General features: G+C 42.4%; 2 protein-coding genes across 6 annotated transcripts in view; one reads left to right on the top strand and one right to left on the bottom strand.

Moving 5' to 3' along the window:
- The window catches only part of jak1 (Janus kinase 1), a 41,795-nt gene extending 40,172 nt beyond the window's left edge, over positions 1–1,623 (top strand). For all 5 annotated transcript variants that reach the window (XM_086116126.1, XM_086116125.1, XM_086116124.1 and 2 more), the window contains one exon: positions 616–1,623. In XM_086116126.1, coding sequence (XP_085972252.1) covers positions 616–729 — 114 coding nt within the window. In that variant the 3' untranslated portion in view covers positions 730–1,623. The remainder of the gene's footprint in view (positions 1–615) is intronic.
- The window catches only part of raver2 (ribonucleoprotein, PTB-binding 2), a 48,256-nt gene continuing 26,626 nt past the window's right edge, over positions 1,487–23,116 (bottom strand). The window contains exons 6-16 of the mRNA XM_086116129.1: positions 20,672–20,792; positions 17,950–18,032; positions 17,674–17,772; positions 15,341–15,452; positions 13,484–13,818; positions 11,358–11,466; positions 11,058–11,239; positions 10,671–10,760; positions 9,822–9,920; positions 8,410–8,628; positions 1,487–5,887 (exon numbers count right to left, since the gene is read on the bottom strand). Of these exons, the coding sequence (XP_085972255.1) occupies positions 5,747–5,887; positions 8,410–8,628; positions 9,822–9,920; positions 10,671–10,760; positions 11,058–11,239; positions 11,358–11,466; positions 13,484–13,818; positions 15,341–15,452; positions 17,674–17,772; positions 17,950–18,032; positions 20,672–20,792 (1,590 nt within the window). The 3' untranslated portion in view covers positions 1,487–5,746. The remainder of the gene's footprint in view (positions 5,888–8,409; positions 8,629–9,821; positions 9,921–10,670; positions 10,761–11,057; positions 11,240–11,357; positions 11,467–13,483; positions 13,819–15,340; positions 15,453–17,673; positions 17,773–17,949; positions 18,033–20,671; positions 20,793–23,116) is intronic.

Here is a 23,116-nt window from a genome sequence, read left to right as displayed (position 1 = left end):
ATGTTGAGTACGCTAACACGTGCCACTGGTGGCCTAGTAGTATGCGATTAAATCTTAAATAACTACTGGACTGCATTAGTAACAAAACTAGGCCCAACTAGTAGGCATGTTTCAGGCAATAGTAGTCTTCTTCGATCAAGCAAAAGCTGTTTGGGCATACACAATATTCACATATGCGTTGTTACTACAGTATACTAGTACTGCACTTGTTGACAACGGTGTGCTCCTCGTTTTAGCAGTGACATGAAACTCCCCTGCCTTGAGTTACTGTATTCTGCTCGTAATTCTCCACTACTACACATCGACTGTCTACCACGAGTCGCACAGTTTTGCCTCAATTGTAGCAATGGAGTTGTTTTATTTGTCAGGACAAAGGGCATACTACTACATACGGTAGACCTTAAATTAAGGTTGAGGATGTTGATTACATGCTCAAATGGCTTGTCGAGCATTTGTCTGATTTCCTTAAGGCCACTCGTGGCAGTAGTCAATCCATGAGTGTGGTGAGTTGTCCTCAAGCTGCGTGTCAAAGATTGTGGCATAAACAGCGTTCCGTGTCCATGTGACAGTGCCGATGAGTAAGTGCACTGTACTATTGTGTGTCTGTCCCCGCAGGTGTATGAGTTGATGCGCAAGTGCTGGGAGCACGCCCCCGAGAGGAGGATCACCTTCAAGCAGCTCATCGACGAGCTAAGCAACATGCGGCAGCAGCTCGGCTCTCCCGAATAAGACGTCAGCCCATATTAGCACCTTGATCATACTCTGGACGCACTGCTCGCTACTAATTAATATGATCGCACTTCTGTTACGTGTGCCCTCCTCTCGTATGCGCCAATGTGAGAATCTGCGGCATCTCAACGATCCCATCGTGTGACTCCCGTCAAGCCATTTTGCATGGTTGGATGGATGTTTTTATTTTGTCTTAATTCCAAATGCCACACTTTTATCAGAAGGAGCGTCCTGCGCCATGGACTCGTGCGCAGCACAATGGTTGGTGGAGCAATTTTATCAAGTTGGGCCAGCCCACATTGCAGATGACCCCCCCAAACTCCAACACACACACCCTCTCAAAAAAAAAAAATACTGTATATATATCACCACTGATCTATCCTTTAAGGATTATGCACCTGAGCTGATGACGTAGTCTTCAAAAGTTGAAAAGTCATTGATATGGTTTGCTAATGAGTGGCAGGTATACATCGTTCACACTTCTTCATCCGACTGCGCTAGCCTAAGATTTGACAGTTATTTTTTCAAAAAAACAACAAAAACCCAAAAAGTGTATTCGTATTGTAGTACTGATAGTTGCACCGTACCTATTTAGTTAATTTACAGGGCATTCTCAGTTGAAATGTATTTTAAACAATTATTTCACATTTATATCTGTAATTGTAATTCCCTTTTACTTTACCATTTCACTCTGTGAGAGGCTCTCGGCAAGGCTTTTATTGTATCTATGTAACAGAAAGGAAAAAAAAGGACACACTTGAGTCCACATTTTAATTAGGAATGTAAAAGACAATTCCTCATGAAAGCAAAAATAAAAAACAGTCTAACATATGGGACATAAAACATCCATAGTTATACAGTGGGAAAATAAATAAAATCACTGTCTTCTTTGTCTTTCCAAAGTCTATTTCATTAACTAACTTCAAGATATACAGGTACACTGTGTGTTTGTGGGGGGGGTCAGATGACACCCCCCTTCCCCGCGCACACACTTATGCATTCACCGAGATATAACAAACAAAATCTATATACTGTATATCAAATCTCGAATAAATAAAGGCCTTCGATTTACAAAGCGTGAATCACAGACATTCTAGTCCTCATCTAAAGTCATGAGCACTAATTATGGTATTTAAAGGGGAAGTCAACCCCAAAATGTTCTTTGCAATAATATATCAACTTGTCTAAGCACTGCTTTCTGATTCATATTGCATTTGTAGAATGAATTAAGCAGCAAAATCTCAGAGGGCGGCCATTTCGCCCCTGACTGTCAACTGAAAATAACATCGCAGTTGCTCGGCGCTCAGGTATCAACCACTCACAGCTTACCTGTTTTCTGAAGCTGAGCCATAAGTGGTTGTTACCGAGCAACTGCGATGTCATGTTCAGTCGACAGCAAATGGCAAAATGGCTGCCCCCTGAGAGAGACAAAAACAGGTGGATTTTACTGCTCACTCATATCCCACAAATGCAAAATTAGAATGCCATGTTTTGACAAGTGGGGCTGCACAGAACATATTCTTGTAAAGAAACGATTGGGGTTGACTTCGCATTTAAATATCACACAGTTGTTTACTGTATGGCCAGCCCTATCTGACCAATGTATCTTAGTAGACATACTGGTACTTTTGCAATACGCTTCATTTCTGCAACCAAGAGAATGCAATCGCAGACATGAAAATGAATGCAGAAGCAATCACGGTTAAAGAAAACAGTACATTCCATGAGTATGAAAATAATTTTGCGGGGTACATTCGGGGGCACGGGCTCTCATCTACATTGAAACAAATCTATAGGATTTAAAAAGCCCAGTTACAATTCAGTACAGCAGATGGGGAACTTTTTTTTTTCTAAAAACACATTTGAGGGCCACTGGGATATGTGAAAATGTAAGACTTTTTTCCAGGCCCTAGGAATATTGAGAAATCATTTTGATTCAGGAACAAAGAAATCAAAGATTCTAGAACAATGTTGGTCTTGCGCCATCGGGTGAACAACAGGAATGGGTCCTGCGAGATTGGTGTGTTTTGAATATTGCATGGTAAGGCCCGATCAACTGATGTCGCTTTCCGTTCCCCACCCCAGCAACAGACAATGGAAAAGAGACTGGTCACAACATTGACAGAAAGGGCTGACCGTGCTGCAACGCTCCCAATAACTCACAGATGACTGGCGAAAGCAGCGTCGAGACAGCAGATTCCAGCCCGCTGACTCGGCAATTCGCAGGCTCAACGTCAGTCGTAGAGCCACATACGTGTCTGGGGGGGCTCTTGTATGAGCGAGCGCTCGGTGGTCAAACTATTTGAAACACCTCTCCCTTGAATGGGCACATCTATGCCGTGACATCATACTTCAATAAACTGGAAGATGATGCACATACATACAGTTAAGTCCAGAAGTGTTTCGGCAACATTGAAGTTGATTACAGAAATGGGCAATGCAGTACTCTATGGAAATATGTACTCGAAAGTGAATTACATTACAAAAATTAATGGTGCATATTTCACTAAGCATGATGGCATCACAAGACTAGAGCAGATTAGGCAAAAAAGAGAATGGTGTCATGGAAGAACACGTCATTTTAGCCCAGTGATCCTCAAAAAAGATGAACAAGCTCATCTGCTATTGCTTTTTAGTGTTGCCAAGGCGATGCAAGTGCAGCACAAGAATTCCACCCAACAATAGAGAACAATTAAAAAAAAAAATCAAATATTTGCAAGAATATATTGAGGAGTATTAGGGTACCACTGAAAACAACAATTATGCAAATAAAGTCAGAATTGTATCATACAAAATTACACAAGAGAAAAAAAATACGTAACACTTTTTTTTTTTACAAGGCTAGTCCAAAAATATCTAAATGTAGTCACAACTGCAGGTATAAAGTAATAATTGTGCAACTTAAGTAATATTGCTCTCGTATAAACATAACTGTGAACACAAGGAATATCACGTTCATGTTGTGTGGGGATTTTGAAATCCCTCCTTCAATGACATGGGTAAGGTTGACTTTTTTTCTTGACCTTACACTTGTTACACCTCATGTTTTTTTCAGCGTGGCCCAAGCAGTCCCTGTTAAAAGGATTATTATACATTCAGCAGCAGTAAGCGATTTAGTTATTGCCATACCAAGCAGTAATACTAAAATAGCAAGCCCTCATCAACTAAAGTTTGATCTTTTTTTTTTTTTGAAGAAAACTGATATTGACAGGTTAAAAAAAAATTGTCAGACAATGTTTTTTGGGACTAAAGAAAATAGATTCACGCTCTTATGTGCTTTTGTAATCAAAGACCATTGGAAGGTGAGCGGTGACGGCAACAAAACCCAGCAAACCTCTCTCATTGCAGCACCGGTGTGTTCACCACACTGAGAGGCTGTTATGACTACGCACTGTATTTTGTCCTCATCGTGAGAACATTCCTTTTTCAAATTCCCAAACTGGTACAAAGAAAATGTGGCGTGTTGTGTGTGATTATGCAAAACATTTGGATTAAACGTTCCACAAATCCAACCGGAAAGGTGAATGTTCGATTGCAGTCGCGAGATATATCTGTAACAAGCTTCACAAGTGACACAAAAAAGCTGGACAATGGAGTGTAGCCCCTGCAAGATATGTTTGATTGAAAAAGAACAGCCAGGTGGACTGGGAATCATTCAGTCTGTCATGTTTGACCCATCGTGAAGAAATTTAGGGGCCTCCCTAACGTCGCCTTACCAGTCTTGCAAAGAAAGAAAATGAGACCAGAATATTTATTTATGTATTCCCCCATAGATTGGGAACTTATACAATTCCATAAAAAATAGGGCACATCTGTTCTTTTTTTTTTTTTTGCAGGGACTACAAAAACATTGTTACAAATACACAGCAAAGTGGATTTAAAATTGTTGTATTTACATGTTCTTGTGGTACGTTGTGCTCACAACAGAGCTGACAAACGTCCGTAATTAATACAGAGCTGCGTGTCGCACATGGCTTACGATCAGACTATTTGGAGATTGGAGATTCACTTCAGTCCACTCTATTGATGGTGAGAAGCTCTTGTACGTCAACAGGACTCTTCATCCACGCCTTGTTTCCTGATGCCCCCCCCCCCCCACCTCCCATGTGTTGGGAGTATAAAATGGCTGACGCTTCCTACAGATACAGCTTAGGCACACTTCATAAACGCACACTTAGAGGCACATGGAACAGCATTCCATGTAGAAAAGAGTAACACAGCAGTCGAAAGAAAAAGAAGAGACGTTAAAGCGCTAACAGACGCACCCTTGTCGGACTGTTTCAATTTAACGTTGTTAGTTTGTTTGACCAGTTGGTTAGCACGTTGGCCTACAGCCCACATCCGTACACACACGTCCAAAGTAATATCGGTCGAGTTGCCACACCGGGGCAGAATGACGACAAATTAAGGAGGGTTAAGGCTTGAACCGCACTAAAGCAACCGCTCACGTGGGAGCATATGCCCATTTGCCGTTCGACATTCGCAAATTCAACTCCCGGTGGATTTGTTTGGGGCAACTAGATTCCGTTCATTGCTGGAAAAAAAAAACTCATTTTTTTTTGCAATGCTCAGACCAAAGCCGTAAAGGTATTACTTAAATGCCACCTAGGTGTTTTATTGAGACAAAAGCAGTGCTTTGTCACGATCCTGTGGCATTTGTAGGCAATTAAAAACCTTCCAGAGGGACTGCGGATTTGAGAGAATACTATCCCAATGCGGTTCTCGGTTGACAAAGATCCCGACACGCCACCTTTCCACGTTGTCAAAGGCGCTGAATAGACGACGAGTGTGCGCAGACGCATGTCGTCACGCAAGAACAAGAAGGCACGCTTTTCATTAGATTGGATTGTTTTACACAAGTGGCCTGGAAGTGGATTTACATCAATGTGACTACAGCGTTAGCGTTTGGGATAGACACCTAAATGTGTACTTGCACCATTCAACTGCATCCAGCGTGAAAGATTCCGCCACGAGACGGAGTTGTGAGCCCCCTGCCACCCCCAGTGATCTTGTAAATCTAGAGCCTCTTCCTCTTGAAATAGTCAGCATACTGCCCCCCAAGGCCTTGGGAATGCTGCCCGATGTAGCCGCCATCTGATGGTGTCACTTCTTGCACCGCCAACTGGGGGTACTCCCTCTTGTGGCCTCGCGTCTGGTTCTAAAAAAAAAAAAACAAGGGAACAAATCACACTTTTCCCTAAAAGATTGAATGAGCTGTCACACCCCGCGATGGCACTCAGCCCAGGGTGGACCCTACCTCTCCCCACAGTCAGCAGATAGAAAATGGACGGCTGGCTGGATGTGATTTATACATTACTGACATTGTTTGTCTGTTGAAGGCACACAAAGGAAGTTTGGGCTCCGAACAATTGCACAAAATAGCTGAGAGAAGTTCAGCAAAAAGGAACGAGACAACAATGCAAACTTGCTGGGTTGGTGTGTGCTTTAGGATAAGAGCAAGGCTAACAGAGAGAGAGAGAGAGGAGGCCACAAAAGGCGGTCTGTCCAAACAAATGGAAATCTCTCTTGAGACAGTGCTGCCGAGCTCGGGTTTCCACATCCTGTCCCTTAATCTCATCAGCCATCGCTCTCTCTCCTCTTGTCAGCTGTTCTGGCTTGAAACATCAAATGCCGATTACTTTAGTGACAAGCAGCATCATCATCAGGTCAGGAGAATGGACCTAGAAGAATCATGACGTCAAGATTTTTGCTGCTTCCCAGCTGGGAGGAGATGAAGGCGGTCTCCAACTTCCATTATCCTTAAGTGCAGATCGTCTTGCAGTCACTTATAAACAGACTTTGCCCGACGATCTGCTGCACAGACGCCATGTACAAAACCCAATTCCAGGGACGGTGGGACGTTGTGGTAAACGTAAATAAAAACAGAACACAATGATTTGCTAATGATATTCATCCTATATTTATTTGGACACAATACAGAGACAAAATATTTAATGTTGAAACTGATAAATTTCTAAGTTAACATTTGATCAGTTTGAACATGAAAGATCTTGTCTTTGTGGTGTGTCCAATCAAATCTAGGTTAAACATGATTTGCAAATCATTGTATTCTGTTTATATCGATGTTTAATACAACATCTCAACTTCATTGGAATTGGGTTTGTCGACTGTATATCTCTCCTGCGCTTCCATTGGCTGGCAATCAAGTCAGCTGTGTTCAGTCCCACAACGGCTAAACACCCATTTCTAACTATGCGCGTCTTGGAAAATGCCAAACTAAAGAAAATGCCAAATTAAAATGCACTAAACTCTAGTCTAGACTGAAGGTGTCAAACTCATTTTTGTCGCGTGCCACATTATAATTAACTATTCCCTTCGAGGGCCGTGATAACTGAAACTATATAAAGAAGTCAAGAATAACGTTTTCTTCAATTATTGTTTAAGTTACTGTAATGGGGGGCAGGGGGCGGGGCCAAGAAAATGTTGACAATATGTCACTGATTTATTACATACTGTATGAAAATTTGAAATTTTGGGACAGATTTTACCAGGCATCATGGAAGTTGTCATCTTTGGTTTACTTTTGCGGGCCACTTAAAATGATGTGGCCCGGGGGCCACATCTGGCCCCCGGGCCTTGAGTTTGATACTTTGCTCTACACTTTTACTCGGCATGAAAATATGGACCTTGGTTTTTGATTCATAATATTAACACCCACACCCTCCCTTTTACTGCAAATGAATATCAGTTATCGGTCTCATGACTACTAATAATTGGTATCTGCCCTGAAAAAAAAACTCATATCAGTCGATCTCTCTTCAATAGCTCCTCGGTGACTGGGCCCTGGGGGTGGATGAGATCTGCCCAGAGTCTCTGGATGTTGTGGGGCTGTCCTGGTTGACAGGCCTCTGAAACATTGTGTGGACAGTGGATCAGCGTCTCTGGACTGGCAGACCAAGGTCTTCCTGGTAATGTCTATTAGAGGGCGGTGGAGAGGAGGATCCATCGAGAAGTTGAAATCTTAGATTCACGGGGAGCAATATGGCTCTGGGCTCATTGTTCCTTGGGGAGTTCTGTTGGGGTGGCACTCCCCCTTGGTACAGGCTCATTCTACAACCAGGATATGGCCATAAAAAAGGAAATAAATTGCCAGAATCCCAAGTTTAGAAACGGAGTAATTTATTTTTAAAGCAAACCCCCGTGACAGTACAGCATAGCTGAAATAAAAGATTGTACTGGTTGTCCATTCCATGGTTTTGTGACAAAGGTCAAAATCACCAATTGTTTTTTTTTTTCCCCATCGACACCAAATAATATTGTTCACTCATATAAATGCGGCAGCAAGGCAAACCCAGCAGCCGCTCGCCGCAAGATGAAATATTTCAGCCGAGTAAAGCTCTAGTGTCGAGCACTGGACGAATGTGGGGAAACAAACAAACATGTTTCTTTCCAGTATGCTCTCTTCTTCCTCTTCAGGCTCTCCTCAAAGTGAGAAGGGCCATGGGCCTTAATCCAGATGAATTTGTACCATGACACGTCGAATATTTTGGCAAATTGAATGTGTTAAAACTAAAGGGACATGATTGTTTATTTTAGGAAGTCGACCTCTATTTCACTACCCGTTTAAGGGATAATAAAGAGTTTTTGATTCTGAATCCCAGAGTTGAGTCAGACATGAGCTTTCAATCAAAGAAGCTGTCCTTTTGCTTTTCTACTCACGTAGTAGTAAGCATTCCAGTCTGTGGCGGCAGCTTGCGCATGTGTGACGGCATTTGGCGTGGCTGCTATTGGGTGCGGCGCTCCAAGGAAACCGGGCATCAGAGGCAGGGTGCTGTAGGCCGGCAGCATGGCAGTAGTTGGGAGGACAGCGGGGGGAGGAGCCACGCCGGTGTTGACGGGATGCAGAGCCACGCCGAGAGGCTTACACATATCCATTTCCTGTTTAAAAACAACACTCAGTGTATCCCACCAATGCTCAAAAGAATACTTAATTATTCTATTATCTTCTCTACTTTAGGGCCCTATTTTGGAAGACAGACTCCCATGCGGTTGTCAAATAAAACAGGCGAAATTTCATTTTAGTCATGGGGCAAGTCATGGGGCAAGTCATGGTTTGGGCCTGTGATGCATGGACCGCGATGCATCTGACAATTTGGTCACAGAAAATCGACTGCGCTTGGCATAAAAATAAACAGCATGTTAGAGCGCTTTCTATTACACTCCCCTAACACGTCTGCTTATGTGGTGGTTAAAAGTAAATTACATGTTAGACTACCCAAAACCAGGTCTAAATTGTGGCACATGTGTGCCATTTTGGTGTATTTGATCAAGAAGCAGGCAGACAGATTCGATGCTCCGCAAATGTGTATGGTCAGGGATGAGATCCTGCCCCAAGTGGAGGAGTTCAGGTATCTTGGGGTCTTGTTTACGAGTGAGACGATGATGGAGCGGGAGATCAACAAGCGGTTCGGTGTAGTGTCTGCAGTGAGGCCGAATCGGTCTGTTGTGGTGAAGAAGAAGCTGAGCCGAAAGGGCAAGCGTTCGATTTTCCGGTTGAACTACGTTTCTACATTTCACCTACGGTCATAAGAGCCGTGAGTCATGACCCAAAGAACAAGCGGCCAAAATGAGTTTTCTCCACAGGGTGTCCAGGCTCTCCCTTAGTGATAGGATGAGAAGCTCGGACATCTACTCAGAGTCGAGCCACTTTTCCATGTTGAGAGGAGCCAGATGAGGTGACTCGAGCAGCTGATTATGATGCCTCCTGAACACCTCCAAGGTGTTCCGGGCACGCCCCGCCAGCAGGAGACCCAGGGAAAGACCCAGGACACGCTGGAGAGACTATGCCTGCCGGCTTGGCCTAGGAACGCCTTGCAATAACCCTGGAAGAGCTGGACCAAGTGGCTGGAAAGAGAAGTCTGGCCTTCCCAGCGAAAGCTGTTGCGCTTGTGACTCGACACCGGATTAGCGGAAATGGTGGGAAGAATAAGGAAAATGTGTTGTGGCTATAGTTTGAAATGATAGAGTGCATCAGCGAAAGTACAACATTACAAAACATAAGTCGTAGCAAAACCTAACCCCTGGCAGCAGCATTTACCTAATTTTGGACGGGTTGGTGCATGTGTGAGTACCTTGCTGGCATAGGCCTGAGTAGCTGTAGACTGGGAGTAATACTGAGAGACTGTCTGCATGTAGGAATTGTAATCACTATACGAGGAAACTGGTGGAACCTAGAACACAAAAAGGTCTTCTCAGATTCCATGTTATGCCAAATCGACGCATCCATCACGTAACCCGATTGTGTGTTCATTGGCCTGCTTTTTCAACACAGTGAAGGAAATAGTGTGAGAACCCTTTGGAATGTCTTCAAGTTCTGCATTGATTGGTTTTAAAAATGTGGTGTGATGATCATGTTAATCACAAGAATAAACAGTCAGTCTGCTTGAACTAACACACAAACAATCGAAAATCTGCTTTAGTTTTTTTTTTTTAGAGGATCGCAAACTGCCATCGAATCCACCATACACGATAACAAGAAAAATAGGAACATACGGCCCACTCAAAGTCCTGACCAGACCTGATTGAGATGACGTGGCTTAACCTTAAGAGAGTAATTCAGTTTTGTAAAGAGGAATGATCCAAAGTTCATCCTTAGCGCCATGCATGTCTGATCGGCATTACAGGAAAGATGGAGGTTATCGCTGCCATCAGAGGGTAAACCAGTTGATAAATAGTGCACTTCATTTTTCGGCCCTTACCTGTGAATGTCATAAAACGTTATAGTTTGTGTGGTAGTATTTGAAACAGACTCTGTTTATAGTTGTGACTTAGATAAAAATCAGGTGACATTTTATGACCATTTTTTTGCAGTGATTTAAGAAATTCCAAAGGGTTCACATACTCTGCCCCCACTCCCACCCACTGTACATACTAAACTGTCGTTTTAATTAATTATACAGCAAAACAAGTGTGTGTATTACCTGTGTGTTATCCTTGGTGTAGTCGGTGGCTGTGTTGACCTGTGGAGTTGCAGAGTTGTAGCCTTGTCCCGTTTGGTAGTGCTGGTACCACTGTTGCAAATAAGAACAGGATCAGAGTGACATACAGTTAGAAAAAAAAAAAATAAACCAGGTAAAAAGATGATACGAAGGAACATCTATGAACATAAAGATAACCCTGGAAGGAACATAGGGAGACTGAAAACAAAACAAGAATGAAGGAAAGCACGGGAAACAAAAGACAGGCCAAGTAAACAAGGAAACAACAATATGATGGAACAGTAACGAATGACGTAAATAATGACAAAGTGTGGAAGAAAGAAATATCGGAATCCAAGATCTTTCCACATTGTGTTCATTGTACAATACCTGTGTGTAGGCCTGGTTGTAGTGGCTGTAGTCAGAGGAAGTGTCAGTATTGTATGAGGAAGTGGTGGGAGCAGCTGGATTGTGGGAGTAGGAGGCGCCACCTTGTGAGACAACCGGGGTCGCTGAGCTGCCATATATGGCCGACGCAGGCTGCCCTGCTTGGGCTTTAGCGCCTAGTGACCCTGGAGAAAGGTAGAGGCACCGCGGCTGAGACCCAATAAGTCTATGAAAGAAGAGCGACTACCATCGTGGCAGAGCTGAGTCTGCAAAATGATTTGGTTTGTGTGCCAGTCTGAGTACCTTGCAGAACAACCCCTGGCATGACACTGGCTAGATTCAGGTACGGATTTGAGGGCAGTCTGACATCTTTGGGGGGCTCTCCCAGCAGAGAATTTTGACCGATGTTTACCTAAAGAGAAGAAATTTGACATTGAATGCGAGTTGAATCACTAGCGTGTGCATCGAAACAGAAGTGGCTAATCCCGCTCTTTACTTTTCTGAAGAAATGTATTAACCTCAACCGCACCATATGCTGATGTTCACGCAAAGTCACAATGACTGAATTGATTGCGCTTCAGGAAGCTTCTGGACCTGAGAGGATTGGGCTCCCTGTTAATTACATCTTCCCTTCATTAAAAAAAAAAAAAACTTTTGAGGAGACAGCCCTGGGATTCGGGATTTGCTTCCCCTCAGAACTTGGGCACCATGATTATTTCAATCAATCACAATGAAAGAGGATATTAGCAGAGTTTCATTTAAAGATGTAGGCCAGCAGAGATGGCGGACATAGAGGCCTGCAGGGGAATGGAAAGGTTTTGGTGTTGGTGCCGCGATATGGGCCAACAGACAAATGGGATCAAACTCTTATAAGTCATTATGAAAACACTGTAATGGTTTCATTTTATAAAGGAAGAGATACTCAAGCTGTTAATCACATACTGCCACAATGTATCTATTCGAAGGAAAGAAGAATTAGTAAATAAACAACATGCCAATGAGAAAATGTATAAAACAGTAAAGTTGGACAACAAATGCAAACAATGGAAAGCATCGGATATATAATTACCGCATTTTCCCCACTATAAGGCGCACCTAAAAGCATTCTATCTTCTCAAAATGTTATATATGGATCAATATTCTGATTTCTTGGATGTAATATTTTAAATGTTATGTAAAGCGCTTTGGTTTAGCTGCAGTGGTTGTGAAAGCTGTATTGTATTGTATTGCATTCCCTTTAGCGTAGCTCATCTAGTGCGGGGGGCGGCAACCTGCGGCTCCAGAGCCGCGTGCGGCTCTTTAGCGCCTCCCTAGTGGCTCCCTGGAGCTTTTTCAAAAAAGTTTGAAAATGGAAAAAAATGGGGGAGGAAAATATATTTTTTGTTTTAATATGGTTTCTGTGGGAGGATAAACATGACACAAACATTCTTAACATTTTCTAAGGCTGTAAAAATAAGTAGAATAAATATTACATTTCAACATTTCTGTCAATGAGGATTTGCGTCACAGCCTGCGATACACATTTCTATTAGCAGGACGGGATGCCAGGCAGCTGGCTGTTGTTAAAAATAAATAAATAAATACAATTTAAAAAACGGCGTTTCATGCACAATTCACCGAGGGTACTGGCGAAGAATGGGAATCTAGAGGTCCGAGAGAAGTATTTTTAAACGGTACTCGTGAGCTCCGATAGTTAATACGCTGCAAAAGTGCATCCCATGCCTCAATGATTTTAGGGGCCGTTATGGCTGATGGTCATTATGGCACGTGCGTATGCGGGCGTGTGCAGTAACGCGTCGATCGCGGGAGGTTGGTTGATCGAAAAGTAGATCTTCAGTCAAAAAAGGTTCGGCACCCCTGCTCTACAGGATGCACTGCAGGGAAAAACAAAACTTTTAATCATGAATGCTCATTGTGTTGTGTTGAAAGTAGGCTAACAGAGCTAAGATCGATACATAGAGCATGTGTTGCCTTCATTATAAGGCTATTAATTTTTTGCGGCTCCAGATATATTTGTTTTTTTGGTCCAATATGGCTCTTTCAACATTTTGGGCTGCCAACCCCTGATCTAGTAGATGCATAGCGTAACCGCTATTGTCACTATTGTAGCTTCTGTTCTATGCACCTTATAATGTGGTGTGCCCTATATATGAACTTTAAGTAATACTTTAAGTAATCCACTAATAATTGGTCCGCAAACCAGACAGTCTGATTGACTTCTTTAAGCAGCAGACATACATCTTCCTGGTTGATCATGGGGTTAATTGACCGAAATAAAATTGAGATAATTATCAAATAGTTAATATAGTCGTGTTTTTCTATGTTCGGAACGTTTGCATAAATTAGGAACAAGACAAGACATGACAGAGTGGCTGAGTGAGGCCCGGGAAATACTGTAGTACAAGGAGTGTTGTGTTGGATGTGCTAACCATGTTGGTCGGCGGGGAGCCATCTGAACTGCAGTGATGCCCAGTGGATGTAAAAACTCCTCCTTGGGGTTTTGGCGGAGCTGCACATAGGACTGAGTTATTACTTCCCAAAGAGTAGTTCTGTCCCTGCATCACACCCTCTGGCGGGACAGCCTGCCTATCACCACAGCTGGATGAGGAGGAAGAAGAGGAGGTGGCAGTGGGAGTGCAGATGGACTGGATACTGCTTTGTTCTCCTCCACCAGGTCGGGACTGGAAGAAGGGCATCACCCCGGTTGCTGACACCACCACTGTGCCATTGCAGGGTGACGCTGACACAGGCTCGTGGCAAAATTCTGTCAGTGAAAGAGACAAAGGGAAATAACAACACACCGCAAAAGAAAAAGTGAGAGAATGGAACTCTTACTAATCGTGCAAGGAGGAAAGTCCATCAGTGCATCTGTCGCCTGTAGCTCAGCTGTCTCTACACAGCCTCGACTGCTCAAAGGAGACTGGGTTTCCATCTCAAACAGAATCAATAAGCAATTTTTTCACTAGCAGTAGCAGTATGCTCTCATGCCCAATACTCACAACTCAGTATGCAAACTAATGTAAAGAGAACAGAGAGGCTCAGAAAAAGTACACATCGGGCAGCCAAGCATAATACCATAAAATACTACAACGATGTGACGTTCCACATCCTATACAATTTGTAAATCCAGATGGCAAGTCAATTCAGTCTATTAGATGGTTGCCAGCCCAGCCACCAGGCATTTGCCAGTGAACCCCACCCTCAGACCTGGCTCCAGAGGGGGGCCTGGTGACATGCGTCTGAGAAAGGGAAAACGTGGTCCAATAATTGTACTCACCATAAGGGGGGTCTCTGAGCCATGCTTTGTCTGGTCCCTCACCTAGGATCTGTTTGCCATGGGTGACCCTGCCAGGGGCATAAAGCCCCATACAATTTAGCTGCTAGTATGATTGGGACAGGCAGAGCCCTCTACCACGGTAAAGTGACGACTCATGGAGAGGGCAGCATCAAACTTGCGTTTACATTAACCTCCAGTATACCTCGCCGTTTTTTTTTCATATATTGGACGCAGCGCATTATAAGACACAATCTACAATGTATCCACTAGATGGAGCTACGCTCAAGGAAATGCCAACATAACACTACACTACACGACACCCTGATTTCCATAGCGACGATCAGATGTCAGTAAAACTTAATAAAGCAGCGACACAGTCCACTTAACCAACAGCAAGTTATAATATTGACTCGCTAACGTTGAACTCTCTTGCCGCTGCTCTATTTCCGTGTTCAACTGCGAAACCGATCGCCTTAAGTTTGAACTCTGCGTTGTAAGCATGCCTCCAGCAAGGAGCCATTTGAGGTTGACATATTACCGTAATGACCATACACAAGGCGCATCGGATTTTAAGGTGCGCTGTGAGCTTTTAAGAAAATAGAAACCCGAATTAACACTGGAACCTCCCAGGAAGCCAAATGACTGGAATATAACCAAAATAATTAAACTAACCAACTAACAAGAGCACTAACTTGTAACTGCTACATTTGCAGAACAAAAGTGACCATTCACAGTAGATGAAGGATATTACATAAAAACCACCCATCATTTGGTTGAGATGGGGGCGAGGGGGGTGACAGCTGCTTTCCGGGAGTTGTTTTACTGCCCCAGAGAGAAACTATATGCTGTTAAAGTCTACACAATGGTCAATTAACAGGGACATGGAATTCAGAAAAATAAAATCAATAAAAGTTGTATTAACAAAAACACAAAGACGAATTACTACAACATGTTTTCAACTGTTTGTAGTAATTACACTTCAACTTTACATTACAGGTAGTCCACTGACCAGAGGGAGAGTCTCCCAGGAGGCCTTTCCCAACTGCTACGAGGCCTGGAGCCCGCAGAGGTAAAGTTTTCTGCATCAGCAACCTCGCTGGATCTCCTAGCAGACTGGGGGCCTTAAGGAGATGGAAGGAAAAACTGATAAGAAAAACTACAGCTGAAATCCTAGATGCACTGCTGTTTTTCTTCTACAACATTTTATTATATTTATACTCTTTGAAATTAAAGATTAAATCATTAATGTCATACTCATTCTCCAGCAGGATTGGCAACAGGAATGTACACTTGGTAATGTGGTTTCATTCTGATTAGAATACAAGGCTCTATGTAAACGTGAGGATGTGTTTAATGCATATAGGACATTTGCAAAAAGCTGCTTTTCCTTGGGGAAAATAACATTTCCCCCTATTTTCGGACATTTTACAGACCGTAACTGAATCTTAATTTGTTTGTGCATTTTCTGAAATGTCTATTTGACGCAATTTCCTATTTTTGAATAATAATTAGATAATAAAAAAGGGATGGAAATATTTATCTGATTAAACAATTAAAGAAAAATCAACCCATTAATTATTTTTTTCAAAAAAAAATCGGTAGTTGTGGCTCTAAAATTGATCTACCTTTAGAGCAGCGCCCATTCCTGTTTTTTCCAAATTTTGCTGCTGAAAATTGCGGATTTCTCCATTGTGAGACAAATAAAAGTTTTCTCATCTTATCTTATCTTATCTTATCTTAAAACACCAAATACACGTGATTGGGATTGTTACCGGCGGATCACACTCATGGATGACGGGTTTCGGTAGCATCACACCCTGATCGTAACATACCGGTACTTGTAATTCATCTGTTCCATATATCCTGTAGTTCCAAAATATTTAACATTTCTATCCTCGAGGTTCCAACAGTGTGCACCATAAAAATGTGAAACATTTTGTATGAAATACCTTGGGCACAAGATTGGTATAAATAACATTTACCGATGCATGCTAACATATGATTAACTCAATAATCAGATCACTCTTTTTCATCCTTATTTCTGTACTCTCAGATACATCACGTATCCAAATAGCTACCCCAATGTAACTGGATGGGGTAACTCTATGCCGAAGGTGGGTTAGTCAGACCCCGTACAGTTGCGATCTGCGCCGTTGTGGGAGTGATCTCAGCTAACTTCAATCATGGGCAATCAAAGCAGTTCCTCTCTTTCCTTTTAAATGTGGTACGCAAATTGTGCAATCACAGTGTCACCATGGCGGTGTGCAGAGGTGGTTTATGACATGGGCAGAGCAGGCACATTGGGTTCCACAACATCTGCGCAGATAAGTGGGACGCTCCACCACATAGCCTGAGCTGGGCATTGGGATGATTTCAAAACAATATTATTATTATTATTAGTAGTAGTAGTAGTAGGAATGATAATAATAATCATAATGCATGCAATCAATTGAGTTATTCTATGATTCAATGGTTTTAATGCCTCCTTTTCTCCTATTTATGAATGACGCATTATAATTTATTGAGTACAACTCCCATGTAGGACTATCACTAACCAATCTTTTAAGAATCAATTATCCTATCAATTAGTCTGTTATCACTCCCCCAACCCGAGAGTTGACTTTTTTTCCCCGGAAAATGTCTGAGAGTGCTAAGCACGGCGCTATAAATGACACTTTATATTGCTTAAGGTGTTGTCGTATCACAACACACACGTCAAAGAACACAACATTTACGTGTACGTGTGCTGTTTCAAAATGGTTCTCCTGGTGATCCAGATTCCCATTCTTTGCCAGTGACATCGGTGAATTGTGGATGAAACAAGTTTTGAATGAGAATTATATATATAAAAAAAAGATATATCCCAACAATTACCCATAACTATGTTCTTCTATCAGAAAAAGACACTAAAGCAGAGCTGCGTCAGGATGAAGAGGCAAAGTCAGAGGGACTGTGAGTCACAAGGTGTCCAACCCCGTATTAACTATTAAAATGACATTTTGACAGTATTTCAAAAAACGATCGTTATTTATAGGACAATGTTTCGATTTTAATTGACTTTTTTTTATTCTATAGTGCAGTATTGTATTGTGTAATATCTGTCAAAAATAAACCTGACTACTTCACGGATTTCGGCTATCGTGGGTTGTTTTTTTTTACCGTAACCCCCGCGATAAACAATGGTTCGCTGCATACAGTAAAACCTTGAAAACATAAGGCAAAGAGAACAACTCGGGTTGGGATAGTGATGAGATTTGAAAAAAAAAAAGCCCCTTATTTGCTTGAGTGACTCTCTGTGCACGCACACATTCACGCACACCCTCACACACACATGCATCTTACACTGCTGATGCACTTGTCTTTAATGTGTAATAACTGCTGTTGAGCAAGCTGTATGTGCAGGAGGTTCTGAAGAATGAGTCCATTACCAAACATGGCATTCTGCAAGGAGAAAGTAAAACCCTGTATTTTAAAATACAGTATGACCACACACACAAACAGGGACGCACAAGCACGCACGCACAAGCATACACACTCACACACAAGCATACACACACACACACACACACACACACACACACACACAAACGCATGCGCACAGGTTGATGCGGTTGTAACCTGATGAGCTTTTCCAAGTGTAAGAAGCGCTGCGGTGAGCGGCGGCCTGAGGAACGGCAAGTTCATGCGGCGGCCATACTTCCCTGAAAAACAGAAAAACAGACTTTCAACCTTGAGCTGCTGTTGCATACTATGGTATGCTGTGACGGGGTCAATCAGAAATGAGCATTCGTATGTTGTATCTTGATGTCATTCGAATATACAGATGGAAGTGTTGATTGCCTTAACGAAAAGTGGAGTATTTTTATGAATAGAATCTCCTGACTGCCGATTGTTTCCGGGTAAGAGACATCAGAGCACTTTCCTCCAATCAAGTGTCACCATGTGACTTACATATTGTCGCTGTCCTGTGAAAAACACGTCAATGGGATATCCGAAACGCGTTAAGGGAAAAATATTTGAAATGACAAGAATGGACATATAGAACGTGTTTTTCACCGGGCAGCGACATTATGTGAAGCTGATGCCACCTCATAATAAATGCAAAAAAAGAGTCAAAGCTAATGGTAGCTACCACCAGAATAGGTAGAGAAAGTTTAACATTTAATCAAGGGCCTAATTTTAGACTTTAATTGTGTGCTCTGCTTCAAAGAGGGCTCCCCCACCTCTCATCTACTCTTTCTTCCGGCTCTCATTTGTCCCGCTAATGTCACACAATTTCATGTTAATACCTGATTAACTATTAATCAAATAACGAAGCCCCTACAAGGCGAACAGACTCTTCGGGGAGTCTTTGATTATCATCCAAACTGCTTGAAGCAAAAGTACTGCTTAAAGAATGAGCTCAGGAAAGCCCTCAACCATCAAATACAAAAGATTATTCATGTTGAGATTGCACAGTTGCCATTTCCAGATTGACGAGGGAATTCCTTGCGGGCACTGCACAACACAACCACATCCTTATGAGACTTCATAAGTCTAATTAGTGCTTTAAAGTCATTGTGAGACAAACTCATGAACAACCACAAATGTAATTCTCAGCAGGGGTTAAATTGTCTACCGGTGGAAATGTAAATATTTTGACGTCGCAATTGAGTGTACTATTTTAGATACAAACAACATTATCAGCAGTTCCACTATTATTAATTCAACTTTGTGAAATTGATGAGTAGGCAGGTAAAGATGCCAATCCCAATGCACATACTGTATGGGCAAACATTCATGCCCAAGGACAATCTCGAACAGGGGTGTCAAACTCATTTCACATTGTGGGCCACATACGGACTCAAGTGGGCCGGACCATTAACATTATACCATACTGTGCTATAAATAACCAAAATAGCATGGCTTTCCTTTGTTTTGGTAGACAGAAGCGTTGGCGCATTGACTGCTGTGCTGGGTCTGTCTCAGGGACAGATTGAGACTGCTGTTTTCTTCTCCGATCAAAACAATGTTTTCTTCTTCTCTGATCAAAACGGTCTGCCCCTAGCGAATAATCCATGAATTGCATTTTATTAAAAATATTCATTCTGTGTCTTTAATGCATTTTTTTCACTTTTAAATTATCCTGCAGGCCAGATTTAACCTCCGTGGGGTCGGTTCCGGCCCGCATGTTTGGCACCCCCGATCTAGCCCCTGTCAAATGAGGCTATCATGCATGAATTTGGAATGTTAAAATTACAGACACCTGCCTCTCTAAGACATAACTGAAAAATGAATCCTATTTAATGTCAGAATTGACTCCTGTTTTGGTGAAAGCGAGAGCTATCTATCATTATGGTAGAAAATACTACCAGGGTTAAAAGCGTAATAAGTGTACACTTGCATGTGATAAGGAAGAGGTTCTTGTTGTCGTTGCCATGGCGACATTGGATAAAGTTCATTTGCACTTCAGCTCACACACTCATGTGACACGACCAAATCTAATTGGAAGCGAAGTTGGTTTTAGTCTTTGTACAAACAGTCGTCTGTTTACAGTGGCGGAGCTAGACTTTTATCCCTGAGGGTCGCGAGGAGGGGTCAATGGTATGTTCCTCTTTTGACCCTACCTGTTGGAACCATAAAGGTTGAGTGGATTATAAACAATAATACAAATATTCAATCAAGTATCTGCTTGGTGTACAACACGAGTGATCTAAGTGATCGGCGGGCAAGGGACACGATACATCCGTTTCCATGTTTTAAGCTAGTGATCATTGAGAGTTGGACAACCAACTGGCCATATCCATATTGGGTTTTCCAACAGCAGTACCGAACGGTATTTATAACTGAACATGCAACACTGACCAGCACGCAGTCTTGGATGCCAAAATGCGTAGCGGGTTGTGAGCGTGGTAAAATATCCACACGTGGACTTGTTTAATTTATAAAGGCACAATTTAATATGCTGGCACCTCAGAGATTCGCAGTTTGACAGACTGACAGAGTCCTTCGCTGTGTTCCATATTGGGGAAATATTGGCCTTGCGCAATGTCAAGCCCTGAACTGTAAGCCTTATTTCAGGTACTGCTGTCTAGTGACTGTCGGTCAGCCACCCTGCTCCTCCCTGCCTCCCTGCTTTTTGGGCTCCTCCAACTACCACCACGCAAAACGTGACAGACTGATTAGACTGTTGATTACGGTTGTGGTTGCGGGACTAGTTGCCGTTTGAAGAAATTATCAGAGAATTACCGGAGTTATCAGTGGGAAATTGTGTTTCGAATAGAACAACTTGGAAGTCAACCAGCATCATGGAACGGATTGAGTTGGGTTTCGGATCTTGCACACTTGCACACTGTCTCACCTCCTCTTTTCCCAATGTGATAAGGTCTCATGAGGATCTGTAAGGCTGCAGGGTTCGTCATACTGGTCAACACCTGAGCAAGGTTCGGCTCTGGGAGCAGCCCTTTCCTGTTACTTAGAATCTGCAGGAAGACAAGAAAATTAACACATTATACACACGGACACAAGATGTGTGTATGCCAAATCAAAATATGCTGTCTGTTTGATCTCATCATTCACGCCCTGTGGTGGCTGTTGCCGTGATTGCTCTCATTTACATCATCAGGATGCATCTGCCATGTGACCAGTCAATTTTGGGAACAGACGGAACAAAAAGAGCAGAGTAGATGAAAAAAGAGACAGCCTGAGGCGGAGATGAGCTTTAATTAAAAAAAAAAAAAGGCAGAGGAAAAGAGCTGCAAGAAAAATGGCGACATCTACGTGGAGCTCGATATTTTTTTTTTCACCGGCCTAAAATCACTTTTGTCATCACGATTTTGCCTGACGGACCAGTGGTTGCACCTTAAATTTCCAAATTGTTTTTTCCACGGCAACCTCAATAGCCTCAAGGTGCAAAGTATTTTTATTTTTATATAAGTACAGATTATGATCGCGTTTACCTACATCAGAGGTTAGCAATAGCATTTTAGGATGTGCAAAATGATAGATTTCACATTTTTTGAAGCAACCACTCAACTGGCTGAGGGGATTTCCACAATTGTCACTGCTACTACGACTCGATAGTTTAACTGGATGCCAAATTTTACAGCTCTAGGACAACAAAAGTTATAATCCGTTGATGCCTTGAATTAAGTGAAGGAGACATCTGCCTTTTCCTCGACAATTCTTTTCATCGATCGCATGAAGGATTATTTTATTTGAGTGAGTGTTATTCTGATACAAACCCCAATTCCAATGACTTTGGCAGGTTGTATAAAACAATTTTATTTACGCTATACACAACATCCCAACTTCAATGGAATTGGTGTTTTTAATGACATGCATGCTAGGTTAATGGAACACTCTAAATTGCCCCTAGATGTGATTGTGAGCGTGGATGGTCGTTGTTTGTCTTTGTCTCCTCAGCGATTAGCTGACAACCAGTTCAGAGTGTAGCCTACCTACAGCCCGAAGATGGCTGGAATAGGCTCCATCACGCCCACGACCCTTGTGAGGATAAACGGCTCGGATAATGGATAGATATTGTTCTGAAAAAATGCGCTCACACGGGGCAACCTGTATCGTGGGCTCGGATGCAATCCCTGGTCACAAATCCTAATTAACAGGAATTGACAGAAATTATTTGACACTGACATGAACAACTCTAAGTAAGACGGCCGGACATTTAACAAAGCAGAATCCACTGATGGAAATGAGCAAATATCCCTCATTAGATTGCAGAAATTTTATTCAACAGACTATAATCAAATCCTATTGAATTAGACTGTGTAGAATTGAATGTCTTGCAGATGTCTGCACTGAGAGTACAATCTCAATGTTGGAAGTTCCCATTGCTATTTAAAACAACATTCGCCGCAGAGTTATATTTCTTCCTTGTCTGCCGTGTGGCAAAGACACAACTTTGGCCCAAGTCAACCTCGTTTCCCACTCTGTCACATCAGCAGGAGACAGCATCACTGACAATGATGGAGTGGCTTTAACTCCAGCCTGTCAGAGAGGAATAGAGTCTAGAACACACGTGTGGTCACACGTGTGCTGTCGATTTGCATGTGTCGAGCAGCAAGTGTACGTGTGCGTGTCTGTGTGCATGTGGGGAATGAAAGAGAGCATCCTTCAAGGAAAAAGAGGAACATTAAGACATTTTTCTCTCATTGCTATTCCTTCACTTGGAAAAAAAAACACGTCAGCATGCAATCTGTTTCGCTACTGGCACAGACTCCAGCCACACGCCCACACATGAAAATACACACACACACACACACACACACACACACACACACACACACACACACTTTCAAGCACTAGAGAGGTAAGAAAGCTGCGAAGGATGGAAAGCAAGAAGCACCACGTAACGGGGCGGAGGGACCCATCTGGTGCCTGGCATTCACAATAGCATTGACCAAGAGGAGAAAAATGAGAATCTCCTCAGAAGAGAGCTCAAGCTAGGGCTAGATGTTATTCTCTTTTTGAATCTTAGATGTTTGTTTTGGCTTTGTGCACATTCATTAAAATAAACCTGAAGTGGCCGGTTCTCCCAAGAGAAATCCACAGCCTGAGGAGGGATTATTATTACATAACAATTAGGGCCCAGCCAATAACAATTTATTTGAGGTGATTGCGATCCTGATATTTGGCACAAAAGATTCCAATGACGGATTAATCGGATGATTATTTTAAAAATGAACTTATTTTGTGGTCCCTCAAGACTGAACGCAGAAATATGAAACACAGCTCAAAGTGCTCTCCAATATTTTGTCCGATAGTATTAATTGAACAACAGAAATTT

The sequence above is a fragment of the Hippocampus guttulatus genome, chromosome 7 (assembly GCF_054856545.1).
Source record: "Hippocampus guttulatus isolate MCC_2025c chromosome 7, RoL_Hgut_1.0, whole genome shotgun sequence".
Classification (NCBI taxonomy): Eukaryota; Metazoa; Chordata; class Actinopteri; order Syngnathiformes; family Syngnathidae; genus Hippocampus; species Hippocampus guttulatus.
Note: the sequence above shows the minus strand (reverse complement) of the source record. Positions and strands in the feature narration are given on the sequence as shown.